At 35.1% G+C, this 17,867-nt stretch overlaps 1 protein-coding gene across 1 annotated transcript in view; it reads left to right on the top strand.

Moving 5' to 3' along the window:
• DNAH8 (dynein axonemal heavy chain 8) overlaps positions 1-17,867 on the top strand; it is a 110,271-nt gene extending 92,404 nt beyond the window's left edge. Inside the window, exons 78-89 of the mRNA XM_054279522.1 lie at positions 25-227; positions 1,170-1,243; positions 3,470-3,622; positions 4,339-4,494; positions 6,495-6,611; positions 7,833-7,934; positions 8,310-8,470; positions 12,950-13,106; positions 13,625-13,777; positions 13,863-14,052; positions 16,998-17,119; positions 17,580-17,867. Of these exons, the coding sequence (XP_054135497.1) occupies positions 25-227; positions 1,170-1,243; positions 3,470-3,622; positions 4,339-4,494; positions 6,495-6,611; positions 7,833-7,934; positions 8,310-8,470; positions 12,950-13,106; positions 13,625-13,777; positions 13,863-14,052; positions 16,998-17,119; positions 17,580-17,867 (1,876 nt within the window). The remainder of the gene's footprint in view (positions 1-24; positions 228-1,169; positions 1,244-3,469; positions 3,623-4,338; positions 4,495-6,494; positions 6,612-7,832; positions 7,935-8,309; positions 8,471-12,949; positions 13,107-13,624; positions 13,778-13,862; positions 14,053-16,997; positions 17,120-17,579) is intronic.

Here is a 17,867-nt window from a genome sequence, read left to right as displayed (position 1 = left end):
GTTTGTTTGTATTTTATTTTCTAGGTCTTGGTGTCCAGACCGAACACTTTCCCAGGCGAGGAAATATATTGCAAGTTCCTTGCATGAGAAATATACAGAGCCAGTTATTTTGAATTTAAGAAACACTTGGGAAGAAAGTGACATGCGAACACCTCTCATCTGTTTCTTGTCTATGGGATCAGACCCAACTGATCAGATTAATTCCTTGTCTCGGAAGCTTCATTTGGGTATGAAAGTAATTATTCATTGTCATATGTTAAGACACAGATGGGCAGTGTAAGTAATTTCAGAGATGTTTTTTCCTGAGAAGTATTTCTTGAGTTCTCTTGCACTACTGTTTGTTCCTGAAATACCATCTTAGAGATAAAATAATGTTCTAAATAGAAGACATTATGCTAAGAACCATTCTGTATGAAGTTGGACAGTAATTCAAGTATTTTTTTAATAAATTGTTATCATCCTTCCTGGTGATGATAACTTTTTAAATCCCTATCTTGTAAAGCAATTAATTATTATTTTAAAATTCTGTTATGGTGACAATGATATTTTCTTGTTTTAACTCAACTACAGGTAAATGAAAAATCAGCAGTCTGCTTTGAATATTACTTTATAACAAAAAAGAGCTACAAGAGCTACATTTGTATATTCTGGACTTTAATTCTACATTATGTGGAAGTTTTGAAAAAGTGTGGATACAAACTGAGTTGAGACTAGATCCTGTATATTCCTGACATTAGTCACATTAGTGTGTTCATAAATTCAGTTTTACATCTTTGCATTGTGTTTATCTACACTTTGAGATAAATCTCTGTTCGTATTTCAAATGCTCTGGTGTTGTTAAAATTTGGCACCAATTCACATTCACAGTCAACATTAGTCACAGTCTTTGGCTTCTGTAAGTATATTGTCTATGTGGATTTCAATGTTGTTATACAAAATGTCAATGTTTAGAAAATGTATACAATGTATGCAATATCAATGTTTAGAAAATGCTATATATTATTAGCATAATATGATGGTGAAGGGCTTTCATATGCTTTCATATTTATATATTTTTGCATTAAATTTATTTAATTGTGCTGTATTTATATCACTTGTTGTTGGGCTGAATTGAAATTCTTACTCAATAATGTAGGTTCATTAATCTTATATTGTCAAATATGTTATAGAATGTAGGACCATCTCAATGGGCCAAGGACAAGAGGTTCATGCACGCAAACTCGTAGAGGCGTCTATGGAACAGGTGGGGGAAAAACATTGCAACATAAGGTGATTGTTTGGTGTTCTTTTACACCCCTTTAGCATCCAGTCTACAATATTTTGAATTTTCATCTTACTATCAAGCATATCTCCAGGTGACCATGTCTTTTTGAATGTCTGAGTTTAAAAACATTTCTCTGTGGCATATATATGTGACAGTGGAGTCCAAGGCAATGCCTCTGCCAGCAGTGCTACTGAGCAGCTTCCCAAAAGCAGCACATTCCCTACTGATCACTACACTCTTGACAAAGGGTAGAAGGACACTGGGGCCTGGTCCTGTCCAGATCCCACTTCTTTATTGGAAATTTTTTTCATTTTTTCCCCTCCCATATAAGAGATACCTGGAAGTTGCATAGCTTCTACTGAATGAAACGGTGAGTGCACATGTATCTTAAAGTTGTAGATACAGAAGAATGTGCTTGCTTCTAATACTGTTTCACATTTTTCTTACAACACTGCTAGTGACAGGACCACTTACTCACCAGCACTTGGTGTATCTTCTTTGTTTCTTTAATTTTTTTGGCTTTGAGTCCCAAGCGTGTCTAAGACTTTCTAAACAATATGTAAGAATTTTTCTTTAGAGGTTGTTATGGCGGATGATATTTCCCAACAGTAAAACCATGAAAAACCTAAGTAGCAGCTACAGAGAGATAGTAATTGAAACTTCAAATACAATAGAAAAGTTTTAGTGCAAAGGGGGTACCTTCTGGTCAGCTGGCCACTTCAAGGAGTTGTGGACGGTCTTTCAAATGAAGACATACAGCCATAGTTGCCTGCAAGCTCAAAATATGGGATATCAGTCATATAACTGTACTTTGGAGGAGTAGAATATCTCCAGTAATAGAGAGCAGAACATGTATTGGCATATAGATGTACACCAATTTGGAAAAAGAGAAAAAAGAAATCTCTTTATAGCAAATGAAAATTTATAAGTGCACACATACATCTGGTATTTCTTTTTTTGTATGTCTAGAATGGTCACTGTAAACTCCCAGTTCATTGCAATGGTGAAAACTGGAGCATCCCTTCCTTTCTTTTGCCCTTAAATTGAAGCACAAGGACACTCAAAACAGCACTCCAGTAGAGCTACCAGTAACAATTTCTGAGCCACATGCCTTGGTGCTGAAGGGAGGAAAATGTGAACATCAGATTTGAAACTACTAAACAGAATTAGTGAATATGAAGACAAATACCTATTTGGCACCTCTGGCCAAGAGTACATAATATGATTAAAACTGCTGTGCTGTGTTACAGGAAGATAATTGTCAAAAACTCTGATTCATTTGGAAATGCATGAAATTGATTAAAGATCTCCCTCAGAAAAGTTGATCCTCATAAAAGAAGGAAAAAAACCACCTTCATTTTATCTTTTTTAAATATCCATCAATTCACCACAAATATGTCAATTATATTTTTTCACCAACAGTTACTGATGTTTTTTAAATGAGCTAAAACAAAATTGCTAAAATGAAATTACAAGCTGTAATGAAATCCACTGTCCATCACTGTTTAGAACTGATTAAATAATGTCCCATTTTAATATCAGGCTTCTAATTCATCAGGCTTCTAAAGTGATGCTAAAAATGTTGATAGGATTTAAATTCATAAACATAAGTTTAGGGAGACAATAATCTAACTAGAGCTTTCATGCTCAGTTTGAGAGATGAATAAGATCAAAATAAGTGGAGATGGAATTTCATGCAAATGCCTTTATTGCAGATAAACTAATTGGAGTTAAAAACTTTTAGAGTCTTATTACCACCTCTTTGCACTTATTTAGATTATATTATTAACAAATCAGTTTTTAAAAATACATATTCCTTAAATTTCAGCTGTTACTTTTCCACTCACAATCTTTTGGATCTGAGAACTGGATTGCTTATCACTGATGTTTTGCTGGGAGAGTACAGGAACCTCTTTTTGCCACTAGATAGCACTGATTCTTTACTTAGAATATTGAGCCTGGTTATGTTATTTTCATTGAGAAAAAGAGAATGTGGAAATAACTTTTGCACTAACTTATCCTATTTGCTTTATCTGTGCCAATATCCTATAATATCAAAAGAGAATATATATTTAGGAACAGAACAGAATTTAAAAAAAAAATTACATGGAAAACCAAATTTTATTCTTATATAGACAGCTGGCTTTAGCATTATAAATAACTTGTTCTTAATATTATACGGTAATAGTTGATATCCTTGTTTAGGGAGGCTGGGTGTTACTTCAGAATTGTCACCTTGGACTGGAGTTCATGGAAGAACTACTGGAGACACTTCTTACTGCTGAGATCCAGAATGACACATTTCGAGTTTGGATAACTACTGAGCAACATCTTAAATTCCCAATTACACTGCTACAGGTTTGTTCAAATATTTAATTCGGGTACTTAATGAAAATTATTCACATTAATTATGTAAATGGCAGTAAAAAAATAGAGGGGAAAAAACCAAGGAAAAAATGGACTTTTGTTACAATGTAGATATGTCAGTGTCAGTGATGGTTTTAATCAAGAGAAATTAAAGGTCTATGTTCAAAATCTTTGTGCCTAGTCTAGTATGACTGCAGAAGAGAAGGATTTGGAAAGACCTGTTTGTAGCCTTGCAGTACTTGAAGGGGCCCATAGGAAAGATGAGGACATTTTAGTATGCTGTGTTGCAACAGGTCAAGGGATTCTGGTTTTAAACTGAAGAAGGTTTTATTTAGATTAGCTATAAGTTTTTTACAGTGAGGGTGGTGAGGCACTGAGACAGGTGGCACCCAGAAAGGTATTGGATACTCCATCCCTGGAAATATTCAAGGTCAAGTTGAACAGGACTCTGAGCAACCTGATCTGTTTGAAGATGTCACTGATCTTCAGGGGGTTGGATTGGATGGCCTTTGAAAGGTCCTTTCCAACTTAAACTATTCTCTGATTCTGTGTACTCCTTTTATGCAGTTTAAGTACATATCAACTTCATTTCTACAAGGCTTCAGTTATTTGCATTTTATTTATAACTAGTAGTTGTGGCATTTTCATATGTTGCTATTTTTGTTTCGGTAAACAAATCCGATTTCTTTAAATTTTTCTTGTGACAGATTGCTATAAAGTTCACAAATGAACCTCCACAAGGTATACGTGCCGGACTGAAAAGAACATTTTCTGGAATCAGTCAGGATCTGTTAAATGTTAGCAACCTGCCTATGTGGAAACCTTTGCTTTACACTGTAGCTTTCCTGCATTCTACTGTTCAGGTATTTCTTAAAAGGTTTGCAAATAGTGGTGTAATATATGGAGTCATTCTAATAGAGTTTCCTGAAAAAACACATTCTGATATTTATTGTAGCATCATGCTGCAGGACTAAAGCTTTAATGGCTGTAATCTGTATTTCAAGGTTCATGATTATCTCTTTTTTTTTTTTAATGGCTTTTAAACAATTCTCATATAATGGGCATTTAGAATTTTTTTTTTTCTCATCTAACTTCAGCTGATCAAAAGTTAGTCATTGGGTATATGGGAAAAATTTCTCTCTGTAGTCTATAGAAATAGATAAGTATGCTGAAACAGAAAACCAGCTTATCTGTCACAGCTGTCTTTCTCTAAGAGTGAATATTTTTCTAGAGATATATCATTCTCTCCATTGATTTTAAAGGCAATCCAGATGCCTGATTTAGAGTAGCTATTTTCTAGATGGCTAAAATCAAATAACATTTTTCTAACATCTGTGCCAATGTTTTTTCTACATTAATTCCAGTGTGAGAACAAAGACATCTATACATTGTACTTTAAAGAGAAATAAGTTTTGAGATCACAATAAAGACTAATATTCTGAGCTCTCTGAATGTGCCTCCTTTTCACCAAGGATCTCAAAACAGTTACAAAACACTGTTTAAGCCTTAGGTTCTACCAAGCATCTTGTATTTTTTGGTATAGGCAGCTGGTGAGAGAAGGACAATTTTTGATATTCACTGTTACAGCATTCTGCATTGTTTTTCTTCTTCTACCCTTTTTAAACAGTGAAAAAGTTGTTCTGTGTACTGGCTCGGGATTATACTGTTCTTGTGGAACTACAAGATCTATGCTTATTCAACCCATCAGTATTTTCAAAAACTATTACAGCTATTCATCTATTAAGAAATTTTATGAATTGCCAACCAACAAGCAATATATACATTGTCCTGCCTTAAAAGTGACCAGGTCTTAATATCCTTTGGTGACAAGATCATGATGATAAATATAGCTTAAGATGTAATTCAAAAAACTTTGCAGGAAATCATTACACTTTTCTGCATGGTATTATTGGTTAATGCTGTCTCATCTGCTTATAAGCAGATGATGGTTCCCAACATTCTCATTGAAAAATAAAAGGTGGAGGGTTTTTTTCATTCTAGTTCTTTTTAAATATTGTAGCTAGGGTGCCTAAATGTTACTTCAGGTGTCAAAGACTGTCAGTGATTAGTGAGCCAGTAATATAAAATCTGATAAATATGGTATTACTTAGATAATTTTAAAATGTAATTTATTAATTTGATAAATGTCAGTGCTATTCATAAATTCTTGGATTAATTTGTTCTACATTCTGATAAAAAATCATTGAACAAATTAACTGAGATGACTTTAATATACTTGTGAAAAATCTAATAGTGCTAGATATTGAAAGGATTTGGGGTACAGAATATTTATTCTTTACTTTCATAGTTGAATATTTTCTGTTAATTTCCAAGTAGGCGGACAATAGTATATTTCAATAACGTAACGGTGGCAACCTTAACATAAAGTTATGAATTTTGAAAAAATGTAAATTAAAAAACTATATTGAAACAGTAAGACAGAAGTGGCAGTATAAAACTCTTTGGAAAACTGAGCATAAATATAGGAGCTTGAAAATTTTAAATATCATTAGTCGATAGTATATGTAAAAAGAAGAGAAAAACTGTACCATGCTAAATTAATTAATTGTTCAATATAAAAATCTCATTTTCTACACAGAAGTGTGGCATTGTAAACTTGTGACTTTCAAATTGATTATTAAATTTATTAATACGTTGTTTTTTTGCTTTTTCCATAAATATTTATCCCTTATGGAATAATTTAACTGTATTATTGATATGTTTGAGGCATACAGCTATTTCCTAGGCTACATTTCTTCTCCAGTTCAATTCTTTACTCCATTGGTATTGTTACTGAAATTTATTAAGGAAATAAAATTGTAAGTTGTTTCATAAATATATTTGGTTTTAATTTTTTCCTAAGGAGCGACGCAAGTTTGGACCTTTGGGTTGGAATATTCCCTATGAATTTAACTCGGCAGACTTTACAGCCAGCATTCAGTTTATAATTAATCACCTAAAAAAAATTGACATCAAGAAGGTGAATGCTAAAATCTTTATATAGTACATTTTAATGCTTTGAATGGCAGCAGAAATTGTTTTTTCCTCATGTTTATCATAATTTACTCATTGCTATTCATTTAGTGCCACTTCTAATGATCAAAGGTTGAGGTTCTCTGCAAGAAAATCAAGCTGAAATATTTTATGTGCTGTCATGCATGTAAAAATACGTATTTGTTAAGAACATTAAAATTTGTTTTTCTTTTTCACTGTACCCAAAATTAACAAGTCTGTATGTTATCTGTTTTGGAAAGGGAGCTAAAATATTTACCGAGTTTGATAGAGCAAATCAAACCTCTCTACAGCTACCATTAGATCTTCTACTGCTTAGCAGGGAATAGCCATTCCTTATGGAGCAGCACTCAGCCAAGAGAGAAAAATGAGAAATAGGAAGAAGGGGTGGCGTAGGGAGTATGGAATGTGGGGTAAGAAGAGAGGCAGTAGCAGCTGTGAGTGATTTTGGGTCAAACAAGTAATAATGAAATATATATATATGTGTGTGTATATATATATATATATATATATATATATATATATATATATATATATATATATATATATACACACACATATATATATATAAAATGAGATTTTACTTCTAGAGATCAAGGTATATGAGGAGTGGCTGAGGGACCTGGAGTGTTTAGCCTGGAGAAAGGAGGCTTGGGGTGACCTTGTCACTCTCTACACCTCCCTGAAAGGCGGTGTAGCCAGGTGGGGATCGGCCTCTTCTCCCAGGCAACCAGTGCCAGGACAAGAGGACATAGCCTCAAGCTGTGCCAGGGGAGGTTTAGGTTGAACATCAGGAGGATTTTCTTAGTGGAAGGGGTTGTCAAGCGTTGGAATGGACAGCCCAGGAAGGCTGTGGAGTAACTGTGCCTGTAGGTGTTGAAGAAACAACTGGACATGGCTCTTAGTGCCATGGTCTAAATTGGTGTTTGGTCAAAGATTGGATGCAATGATCTTAAAGGTCTTTTCCAATGTAAATGATCCTGTAATTCTGGATTTATAGTAGCAGGATCAAGCCCAACCCTTCTATAAAATGACAGAGCTGAGCTCAGTAATTACATTAGAAATAACCTATTGTTATATATAATTTTTTCAGTTTACGTTTCAGAATGAGTTTTAGATTGTATTTAAATTAAAATCTTCTTCTTACATATAATAACTGTAGTCTTTCATGTACTTTACTTGCATCCAGGGGATATCATGGAACACAGTACGCTACATGATTGGAGAAGTACAGTATGGAGGCCGAGTCACAGATGACTATGACAAACGTCTTCTTAATTGCTTTGCAAGGGTAGGAGATCTTGGAAATACAGTTATTTGTCATGCTTATTGGAGGCTGTAATACAGAAATCAGAAGGTCTTCTTTCTGCTGAATATGCATTTCACCAGTTTTCAAAGTAAAACAAATTTTTCAAAACATCATTCTTTGCCAGTGAGGATCTTCCCTTTGGTTCCTCTTTGGTGAGGAGCAGAAGCTTAAAAAGACTCACCTGGAGTCAAACTTAATAGACATAATTATTAACAATTTACATTTGTCTTAAAGTAAAATTAGATGCAGTAGCTGAAACAAGAACCCTAATCCTCCAAGAGTAAAAGTGAGGTTTAAAAGCCACCTAAGTGGCAAAATAATTGCTGTCTTTCTTTTTTCCCCATGGATTTTTCACAGGTATGGTTTAGTGAAAATATGTTTGACAGTGCTTTCTGCTTTTACACTGGCTATAAAATTCCAGTATGCAAAACTCTGGAACAGTACTTTGAATACATCCAGTCACTTCCTGCCATGGACACCCCAGAGGTGTTTGGTCTCCATCCTAATGCTGATATTACGTAAGTAGGTCTCAACATATTGAAAATGGAGAATGTTTCTTTTAGTATTTGGGAACAAATTCCTATCAAGTGTTTAAGTAAAGTATGTTTTGCATTGGAAATCTAGGATTCATGTGAATTTCACTGTTGAAGTGGAACACTTCCTGTGTATGTACATTGTTATAAATGCAGTATCTTCAGCTATGTTTTACACGTCCATTTAAAGCACTCTTATTACTTACTCCTCATGATTTTACTTTTTTTAATTGAAAACATTATGAAACTTTAATATGAACACATGATCGGTTGATCTATACAGTTCAACTAGAGAAAGTTTCTAGTATTGGCTTCTGTTTCAAGCAGTTTATTTTTCTGTGCACACTTGTTAAATGATTCTCTGGATTGTCATTTGGTTTACAAGCATGCCTTTTGGATGCAACTACAAACTTATGTTGCAGTTGGTCTGGCCATTTCCATTATTTAAAAGAGGCTTTTCAACTGCACCAAGTACTAGCTCCACTTAAAATTTTATCTTTGACTGAATTCACTCTTCCAGTCCAAACAATCTGTGTAACAGCTTGCCCTTTATTTCTTTGTAATATTATATGCCCTCTGAAAGGATATGAACATCATCATATGTTTTTCACTGAAGTTCTTAATAATTCTTCCATGAAATATTGCATTTTCCTATGCAGTATGTCCACATTCCACAGTTATTTTCTCTTCATCTAGCTATTTTTCTACCTTTAAATATTGAAATGCAAAGCTGCTGTGAAAACCTAACATCATCTAATATTTTTGGATGAAACAATAACTTCCCACAATTTTTCAGTGTCAAAGTTGACAGGCTGGTGCCATGTCAAGAGGCCTGTATTCTAGGTGTGCTGTGAGAAGAGTACACAGTCTTATTGTCAACTCCTACTAGCACATACCACTCTTAATATATGCTTGTGAAGAAAAGAATCTGAGAATAGATTCTGTTTCAAGTCATTCCCTGATACTTGCAAGACCTCCCTTCAGAAATGATTAAAGAAGAAAGACGAGCCAAGATTTAACAGAGAGCTAAACAAAGTCTTGAAGAGAGACATGCTGTAGATCCAAAATTAGGCTTGTAGGAGAGCTAATTTATAGGAGGAAATTTGAGACTAATACTCTTGGAGGAGCTGTAGTGAGTAGGAACAGCTCTCTGATTTCTCTTCAGTTCTCAGTTTTTCTTCCACTTGGTACTTCCACATATTCCTGTTACTTTAGCCCCTTTTTTTCTCCTGTAGATTTTGCCTTGTAGGTATTTCTTTAGAGTTTGGGAAAAATGTTCAATGGCTTAATGCTTTTTTCCATGTCTTATCATGGTCGTGTTATAAGCAACAATGCACAGCTGCTGTGTCTGAATTTCATCTTTGACGCACAGACCAAATGGATTAACATCCCATAGAGTATAAAATTCTATTCAAATTCTCCTTATAATATCTTACCAAGTCATCTCAGAGTATGCACAAGGCTAACTGCTAGGATTGAAACCCTGAGAGAGCCTACAGCTCTCCATGTTACTATTACTGAGGACAAGAAAAATCTTTTCTCTCACTAATTTACTGACGCAGTTTTACATTTCAGCCAAAAGCTCAATCTGTTGCTTACAATTGCAAGGCCTCAATGAATTTCAATGCTTTCATTTAGGATTAAGACCTGAAGACATTGAGAATGATTTTAACTTGCTGTATGAATCATAGGTTCTGCAAAGCCACATAGTTAACAGGTACCTGAGCAGCAAAGGAATATTCTGACAATCTTCTGCCAAAACCCCTTCCCAACTGGTTCCCTTCTAAAGCCTTAAATGTAGCTGGATTTTTGTTAAGCTATTGCAAGCTGATGAATGTAAGGTTTTGAACACCGTGCTGCAATAGATGTTGCTGTTTTCTATGAAAAGCTGAGGCAATGGTGCTGCCACATGCATTTTTTCTTAGTTTTCACTTCCAATGAAAATCCCTGAGGGCACATATTCCAGCTATCAAATAATGATAGTATGTTACGTCCAAATTCTTGAGAGAATACTCTTAATAATGTTTTTTGGAGCCTAGAATCCATAGAAAATTAATTTTCTTTTTTCATCTTATGACACAATTCACTTTACAATACTGTTTTGGGGGAAAAAAATATAAATACGTATTGAGCGCTATATCTTACATGCTTTAAGCAACACTGACACTATAAATGAGATTCGTTTAATGTTGCTGTATCTTCCTTTCTGGTTACTCTAGACTTGCTTAACAGTAATAGAGAAAAATAGATCCTTGTAAAGTGCAATTTCTCTCATCACAAAGCAGACATCTAAAATACATGAGCTGAATAGAGCAATCGAGACAAAGAGCTGCTATGGAGGCATCTACACATAAATATTTACATGTGATGAGGGTCAACCCACCACGTGCAACTGATTCCCTTCTCAGGAACATGGTACTTCCTCTACAGACTTCTGCATCTTTTTATTGTTATTGTTTGCATCTATACTTCATTTTATTTGCAATCTAAAGTAAAGTGAGGTTTTCCAAAGTCAAGAAAAATTTTGTTCCAGAGTGGTTTTTATGTTGAATATGTCCCAGTGGTATGTAAATGAAATTCTTTCTTGGTATTTTAACCTCACTTCCCCAGTGGAAAATTACTTTTAATTATGTAAAGACCAAGATACATATTTTTGTCTTTTCTATTTTTATTTACAAAAAAGTCTTGTTCAAAGAGTAATTATTATTTATGCAAGATTCACATAAATTCTCCTCTTCATAAGGTTCCTAGCTTGTTTCATTTAAGAAAGGAATATCATCAATCAGTATCACCTTTGATTCCATTCCTTTGATGCTGTTTCTCAAAAGCCATTCTCTCCTTTTCCCCAAAGTTTGCATACTGCCTTCTTTTTAAAACAGTTTCTATTCTTTTTTTTTTTTTTTTAGATTTAGAAAGACCATTTTTAAAATTCTGTAATTTATTATAATTTAATTGATGTAATAATCAGGGAACCCATACCTTCTATATAAAATAGTCTGACAAAAGATTTGGAAGAATGGTGCTTACAGTATGAAGAGGAAGGTTCACATATCTCTAATCACTACTTGTTAAATCAGCAAGACAAAAAGGAAAGGTTACAACCGCCAGTATGTCATCCAAATTACCAATAAAGCCATGAGTCCAAGAGAATTTTTATCTTTTCTGCTCATATGTGGTCTTGAATAAATCTTTCATTCTTTTAATGGGGCCATAAATTGAAAAAAAGCTTGAGAGTTTTGAGTCTGAAGTCAAGGGTTATGAAAATCCTTGAAAGCCCCCACCATTCCTACCTTTAGAAGCAGAAATTATATCCTCAGAGAAGCAAAATCCCGGTAGTATTTCTTCCATTTTTCTGATTTATAGTCTTTAAAATTGCATTCACACTTTTTTTTTTTTTTCTTCTGAAGTACTTTAGTATCTAGCTTCTCTGGTATTGTGACACTGTATCCAAAGCATCTTTAGGTGCTTTAGTTCACACATTCTATCCTTGGTTTCATGTCTTATATAATTATGTATGACAAAGTAATAGAAGGAGATGGGTATCATAGGAAAGTTGAAAAGTAATGCTGACATGCTAATCTATGCTTTGAATCAGTGTAAATGTATGTCCTGCATCACTCATTGATGTCTGTTCCTCATGTAGCTGATTCCATAAGGTAAAAGCAGGCACTGCTGACACTTCAGTACTTCAGGCTTTCTTTCTTATTTCCTCTCAAAGCTCTATGCCACTGGATAGCACTCCAACAAAAATACTCCTGTAATTATTCTGTTGAAGGACTGATGTGGTCTACCATCTTTCATTATCCAATGCCACACAAATTTCATTCACATTTTTGTATTGACTCAGAACATTAATTTGCATTAGCACTGCCCATGCTTCACTATGGAATAGAAGCTTTTTACCTGCAGTGCTGTAAATCTAGCAGGCCTTGTCATTAATCCTGAAACATCTGAAAGCAGAATGGATTTACTAATTATCAAAGGGGCAGCTTTCACAGTTATACCTCCACCTTTTCCTGTTTCTGCATTACACTTTTAAGAAGTAATTAAATGAGGCAAATATTCTTCCTTGTTACAAAACTTTTATTGCTTCTTCTCAACAAATAGCTCTTTAGAAGACATTAATCAGGAATATGCCCTTTCCTCAGAATCCCTGGTATCGTAGGTTTTTCTGCCACCTCACAATCTCAGCTTGTAGACCTCCTTCTTATCCCTGAATTAGGCACACAGCAAGTGTGTAACAGGGAAGAGGGAAGTTCATATTCTTTAAAACTTTGGTAAACCAAACCTTCATGATCAGTGTATTATGCAGTGTATTATGGTTGGTGCAGGATGCGAAGGAAAACAATTTTGTGCGAGTTTTGATTTGACTTCATGGCACACTGTTTTTTGTGTGTTCTACAAAGTTATCATTAACTATTGAAAAATTCTATGTAATTTATAGCATGTTCCTCATCCTCTCAGATACCAGAGAAATACATCAGCTGATGTTCTGGATACTATTACCAACATTCAGCCTAAAGAAAGTGCTGGAGGATCTGGAGAAACTCGTGAATCAGTTGTTTATCGTTTGGCTGAAGACATGCTAGAGAAACTTCCGCCAGATTACATACCTCATGAGGCAAGCTAACCTTAGTCATGTCCTACTGTTCTCTCTGTTGAGTTTTCCCACTACACATTCCAAAAAAGAAACGCCGAATTGTACAAAAGATCATATAAATAGTAGCAGATTCAAGTAAGGAACCAACACCCTTATTGCTACCAGCATGAATTAGTATGAAGTTTTTTTATCTAAAATCAAGACATCTAACAATTGGCCATGGAGATATGCTGGGGAGACTACGCTTGGATTTGCAAAGCTACTTGGGAAAACAGAAAAAAGTCAGTCTTGACATTTTGTGATAGCAGTCTCCTGGGCCTTCTGGGTGAAGTCCTGTTCTAGCAAAATCATGTGTAATTGGGTAGTATCAGACAAAAAGTAAAAACTGCAGCAGTTGCAAGGAGATAAGTGTTAGTTGAATAATACACAGATCTAATATTTACTTTTCTGAACACACAGGTAGTTAAAATGTTGCATACTAAAATGGCATTTCAATGATTTAGACTTAACTAAATTTCTTCTGTGCTTTTATAATTTAGGTAAAGGCTCGTTTAGTTAAAATGGGAGTACTAAACTCGATGAATATTTTTCTTCGTCAAGAAATTGACCGCATGCAGAGGGTGATCACAGTTGTCCGCACCAGTTTGAATGATCTGAAACTAGCCATAGATGGAACTATTGTTATGAGTGAGGCAAGTAAAGTGCTTCCACTACATATGGAATACTATGCTTTAAAATATTGATTTCTTTACTTTGAATATTATTTAATTCTTTCAGAATTTAAGAGATGCACTTGATAACATGTATGATGCTCGAATCCCTCAAGTATGGAAAAGAGTATCTTGGGAGTCCTCCACACTTGGCTTCTGGTTTACTGACCTTTTGGAGAGAAATACTCAATTATCTAATTGGATATTTCAAGGAAGACCAAAGGTGTTTTGGATAACTGGATTCTTTAATCCGCAAGGTAAGGCTACTGAAAAGACTTGAGTAGTAATGTATTGAATAGTAGTATTTCAATGGTTATGCTGCCAGCATGTGTCACAGGAGCCAAGATGGAAAATGGGTTCAATGTGCACTTACAGCCCAGAAAGCCAACCTTAGCCTAGGCTGCTGAATGGAGCGTGGCCAGCAGGGCAAGGGAGGTGGTTCTGCCCCTCTGCTCTGCTCTGCTCTGCTCTGGTGAGAGCCCACCTGCAGTGCTGCATCCAGCTCTGGGGCCCTCACAGAAAGGATGTGAACCTGCTGGAGCGGCTGAAGCAAAGGGCCATGGACACAATCAGAGGGCTGGAGCACCTCTCTTATGAAGGCAGGAAGAGAGAGTTGGGGCCATTCAGCCAGGGGGAAAAGGCTCTGGGGGTGACTTTATAGCACCTTCCAGTTCCTAGAGGGGGCTACAAGAGAGCTGGAGAGGGACTTTTCACAACTGCATTTAGTGATAGGACAAGGGAGGACAGATTTAAACTGAAAACGGGTAGGTTTAGAACTGATACTATAAAGAATTTTTTACTGTGAGGGCTTAAGGCATTGGAACAGATTGACAAAGGAAGTGTGGGTGCCCCATTCCTGGCAGTGTCTAAGACCAGGTTGGATTGAACTTGGTCTAGTGGAATTCTTTTTTTTTTTTTGTGTATGTGACCCTGACCATGGCAGATGAGTTGGAACTTGATGATTTTTTAAGGTCCCTTTCAACCCAAACATTCTATGTGATTCTATGGTTCTCTGATCTTTTAGTCTGACCCAAAGCCACAGTTTTTATATTACAAGAAGGAAAACATATGGTTAATAAATAAAACACTTAATCTTGCTGACTTATTGTACTATGATATTATACAACTTCTTAAGAAAGTATACTTAATAATATTGATACAGCTTTTAAAGAAAATACTATTTTTCTATGGTTTGAAGCTATTTAACTCATTCCAAACTGTAAGTTGCGAGCATGGAAGAGCTTTAATCTAGAGCAAGATGTTACAGTAGCAACAAAATGACTTTTTACAGTACAGTAAGAGCAATCACTCACTGGAACAACCTCTTCAGAGTCATGGTAGAGTCCCCACTTCTGGAGGTTTTCAAGATGTAATTGGACGGTGCTAGATAACCTCATCTAGTCTTCCCTTTCCAGTGAAAGGTTGGACCAGGTGAACTTCCCATGTCTCTTCCAATGTGGGCTATGAATGTGCAGTAGTACCACAATTTATAGCAGTTCTTTGTCTTTCACAAAGAATCATCAAAATGTATGTATCCATTTCACAGGTTATTTAATGAACAGTTTCTTCAAATCCATCAAAGATATGCTGTGAAGTACAAGTAAACATTATCTATCATTATCTGTTATAGCTTGATATTTTTACCATTTAGAGGAAAGAGGAGGTAAAACAAATTTTAACCATCTTCATGAATAAAAAAGGTATAAGGTGTTTGTTCCTAAGAGAATCTCCTTCAGCCTATACAACTACACATACAAAATTCTCATAAGAAACTTGTGTGTGAAACTTGTGTGTGTATGAGGGTTTTTTTTTAGTGTTTTTGTTGTAATTAGAACTAACCTCTGAAATTCTTGAATGTTATATGAGTTACCTTTGCTTTGTGATGCTTCTGTTCTTACTGGCCTTCTTACTGCCAGAACTGTAAAAACTAATACCAAAGTCTGATTTAGAGTCACTTTCAGAAACAACTGAGGTGCCTGGAGTACATCCAATTTATTATTAAAAGATGGTATTGGGATGCCAGTCAAAACATCATTTGTATACTAAGTGGCACAGCTAATAACCATACTGATCTCTGATAATTCAAAAGCAGAACTCACGGTGGTGTAAAAGAAGATAATGGACCACATTCTTTTGACAAATTAAAACATTTAGCCTAACGGGCAACCAACCTGAGACACAGATGGTCTTGAGCTTTATTATTGCTTCAACCTCTATGTTAAAAAACCCAACAGTAGTCCTTCAGCCAGAGAGAGGTTTGCTAAGTGCAAAATGTGTACTGTGGGTAGGGGTGAGGTGAGTATATTTGTAAGATCAGACTATATTTGTAATACTGCTCACCAGGAAAATCACTATTAAGAATGCAGTTCTCTTTAACTTCTCTTTCTTCCTCTTGAAGAAACAACCAGGTGTTTGGTACAGGTGTTTCTGTTTCTGTAGCTTTTTCCTTTATAACACATTCAAACCTCTTTGTTGCTCAGTCCTCTGTGCTTAAACTATTCAGCCCTTTGCATCTCAAACCTTTCCTATTTCAAATTTCTGTAAAGTCTGTTCAAAACAATACTCAAAAAATCACCTAACTTGCTGCTCAGTTATGTCATCCTTCACCTTAATTTCCATCTGACACCCTTTTTTCCCCTAACAAAACACACGTTTTTCATTCCTCATAGGCACTGCATTGAGTAGATTCCCCACACCCACATAGTGGTTTTATTATCATATTCAGACACATATTTTCTGTTTTCCATCAATGAAATTTATTCTACTTCTTTCATTTAAAACACCCCCTTCTTTTAGCTAAGTTGCCTTTACATAAACATCAGCTCGCACAATGGATAACTTGTTTGCCTTGAAATTCTCTCTTGAAAAGACACCTTTATCGTGGATCCTGTAGTTAATTGCCTTATGATAATTTGTTAGTCAGCGTCCTGACCAAATATTTCTTAATAGAAATTTAATAGAAGAAAAAAGTACATGCCATTTAAAAATATTTTTCTTGGTGTAATGCACAGTATACCACTTTTGTCACTTGTTCCTATTTTGGTCCCAAAGCAAAGTTTGCTATCATTAGTCAGGATGCTCCTTTTTTAATACAACTCTGTGTATCTGTCTGCAAGTTCAGCGCAGAACCATGCCAATAACTGAGCAATATTTTATTTTATAATGTGAGATAAATACTAAATGTCTGGCTTAATTTCTCAAGGATTCCTGACAGCAATGAAACAAGAAGCGACTCGAGCACATAAAGACTGGGCTTTGGATAAAGTTGCAGTACATAATGATGTGCTAAAGCTGACCAAGGAAGAAATCATATCACCTCCTTCTGTACGTATGACATGCAAAGATGTTTCAGTATTAATTTTGGTATTTAGTTTATATTATGTACCATTGAGTCGTTTTGGATTGATAGAGGAAAAAGTTACAACTCTCTTTGCCTTAATGCTTTTGCTCAGCATAGAAGCCAAACACTAAGTATGAAGATACTAATTAAGAAAAATATTTAGTTAAAAGAACTGTTTTCATTGTACCACCTGTTAATTTTTGGAATTTATAGTAAACTTTACATGAAACTTTGTAGTATATAGACTTTATTAAAGAATTTTTGTTGCCCTCCATTTCAGTAGCATTATCTTCTGAAAAAGGATTATATTATAATTTAAAATAAAATTGTTTGAAGAGATTCAATGTCAGATATTTTTTACTATAAAACATACACTTTTTTTAATGGTTTAAAAAAATTATTATGCTTTATGTGTTGTGATGTATCTGCTTACTCTTCCCACAGGAAGGAGTTTATATCTATGGGCTCTTCTTGGAAGGTGCAGGCTGGGACAAACGAAGAAGCATACTTGTTGAGTCTTCACCAAAGATTCTTTTTGTCCAGCTACCTGTGCTCCATATGTTTGCTGTTGATTCAACCAGACCTAGGGATCCCAGGCTCTATGTTTGTCCTCTTTACAAGAAGCCCAAGAGGACAGACTTGAACTTTATTACAGAGGTATTTTTGAAGACAGCAAAGTCTCCAGACCACTGGATTCTGAGAGGAGTGGCTCTTCTCTGTGACATCAAGTAA

The sequence above is a fragment of the Melozone crissalis genome, unplaced genomic scaffold (genome assembly GCF_028551555.1).
Source record: "Melozone crissalis strain CALT ecotype California unplaced genomic scaffold, PUWL_Pcris_2 ptg000027l_1, whole genome shotgun sequence".
Taxonomy (NCBI): domain Eukaryota; kingdom Metazoa; phylum Chordata; class Aves; order Passeriformes; family Passerellidae; genus Melozone; species Melozone crissalis.
Note: the sequence above shows the minus strand (reverse complement) of the source record. Positions and strands in the feature narration are given on the sequence as shown.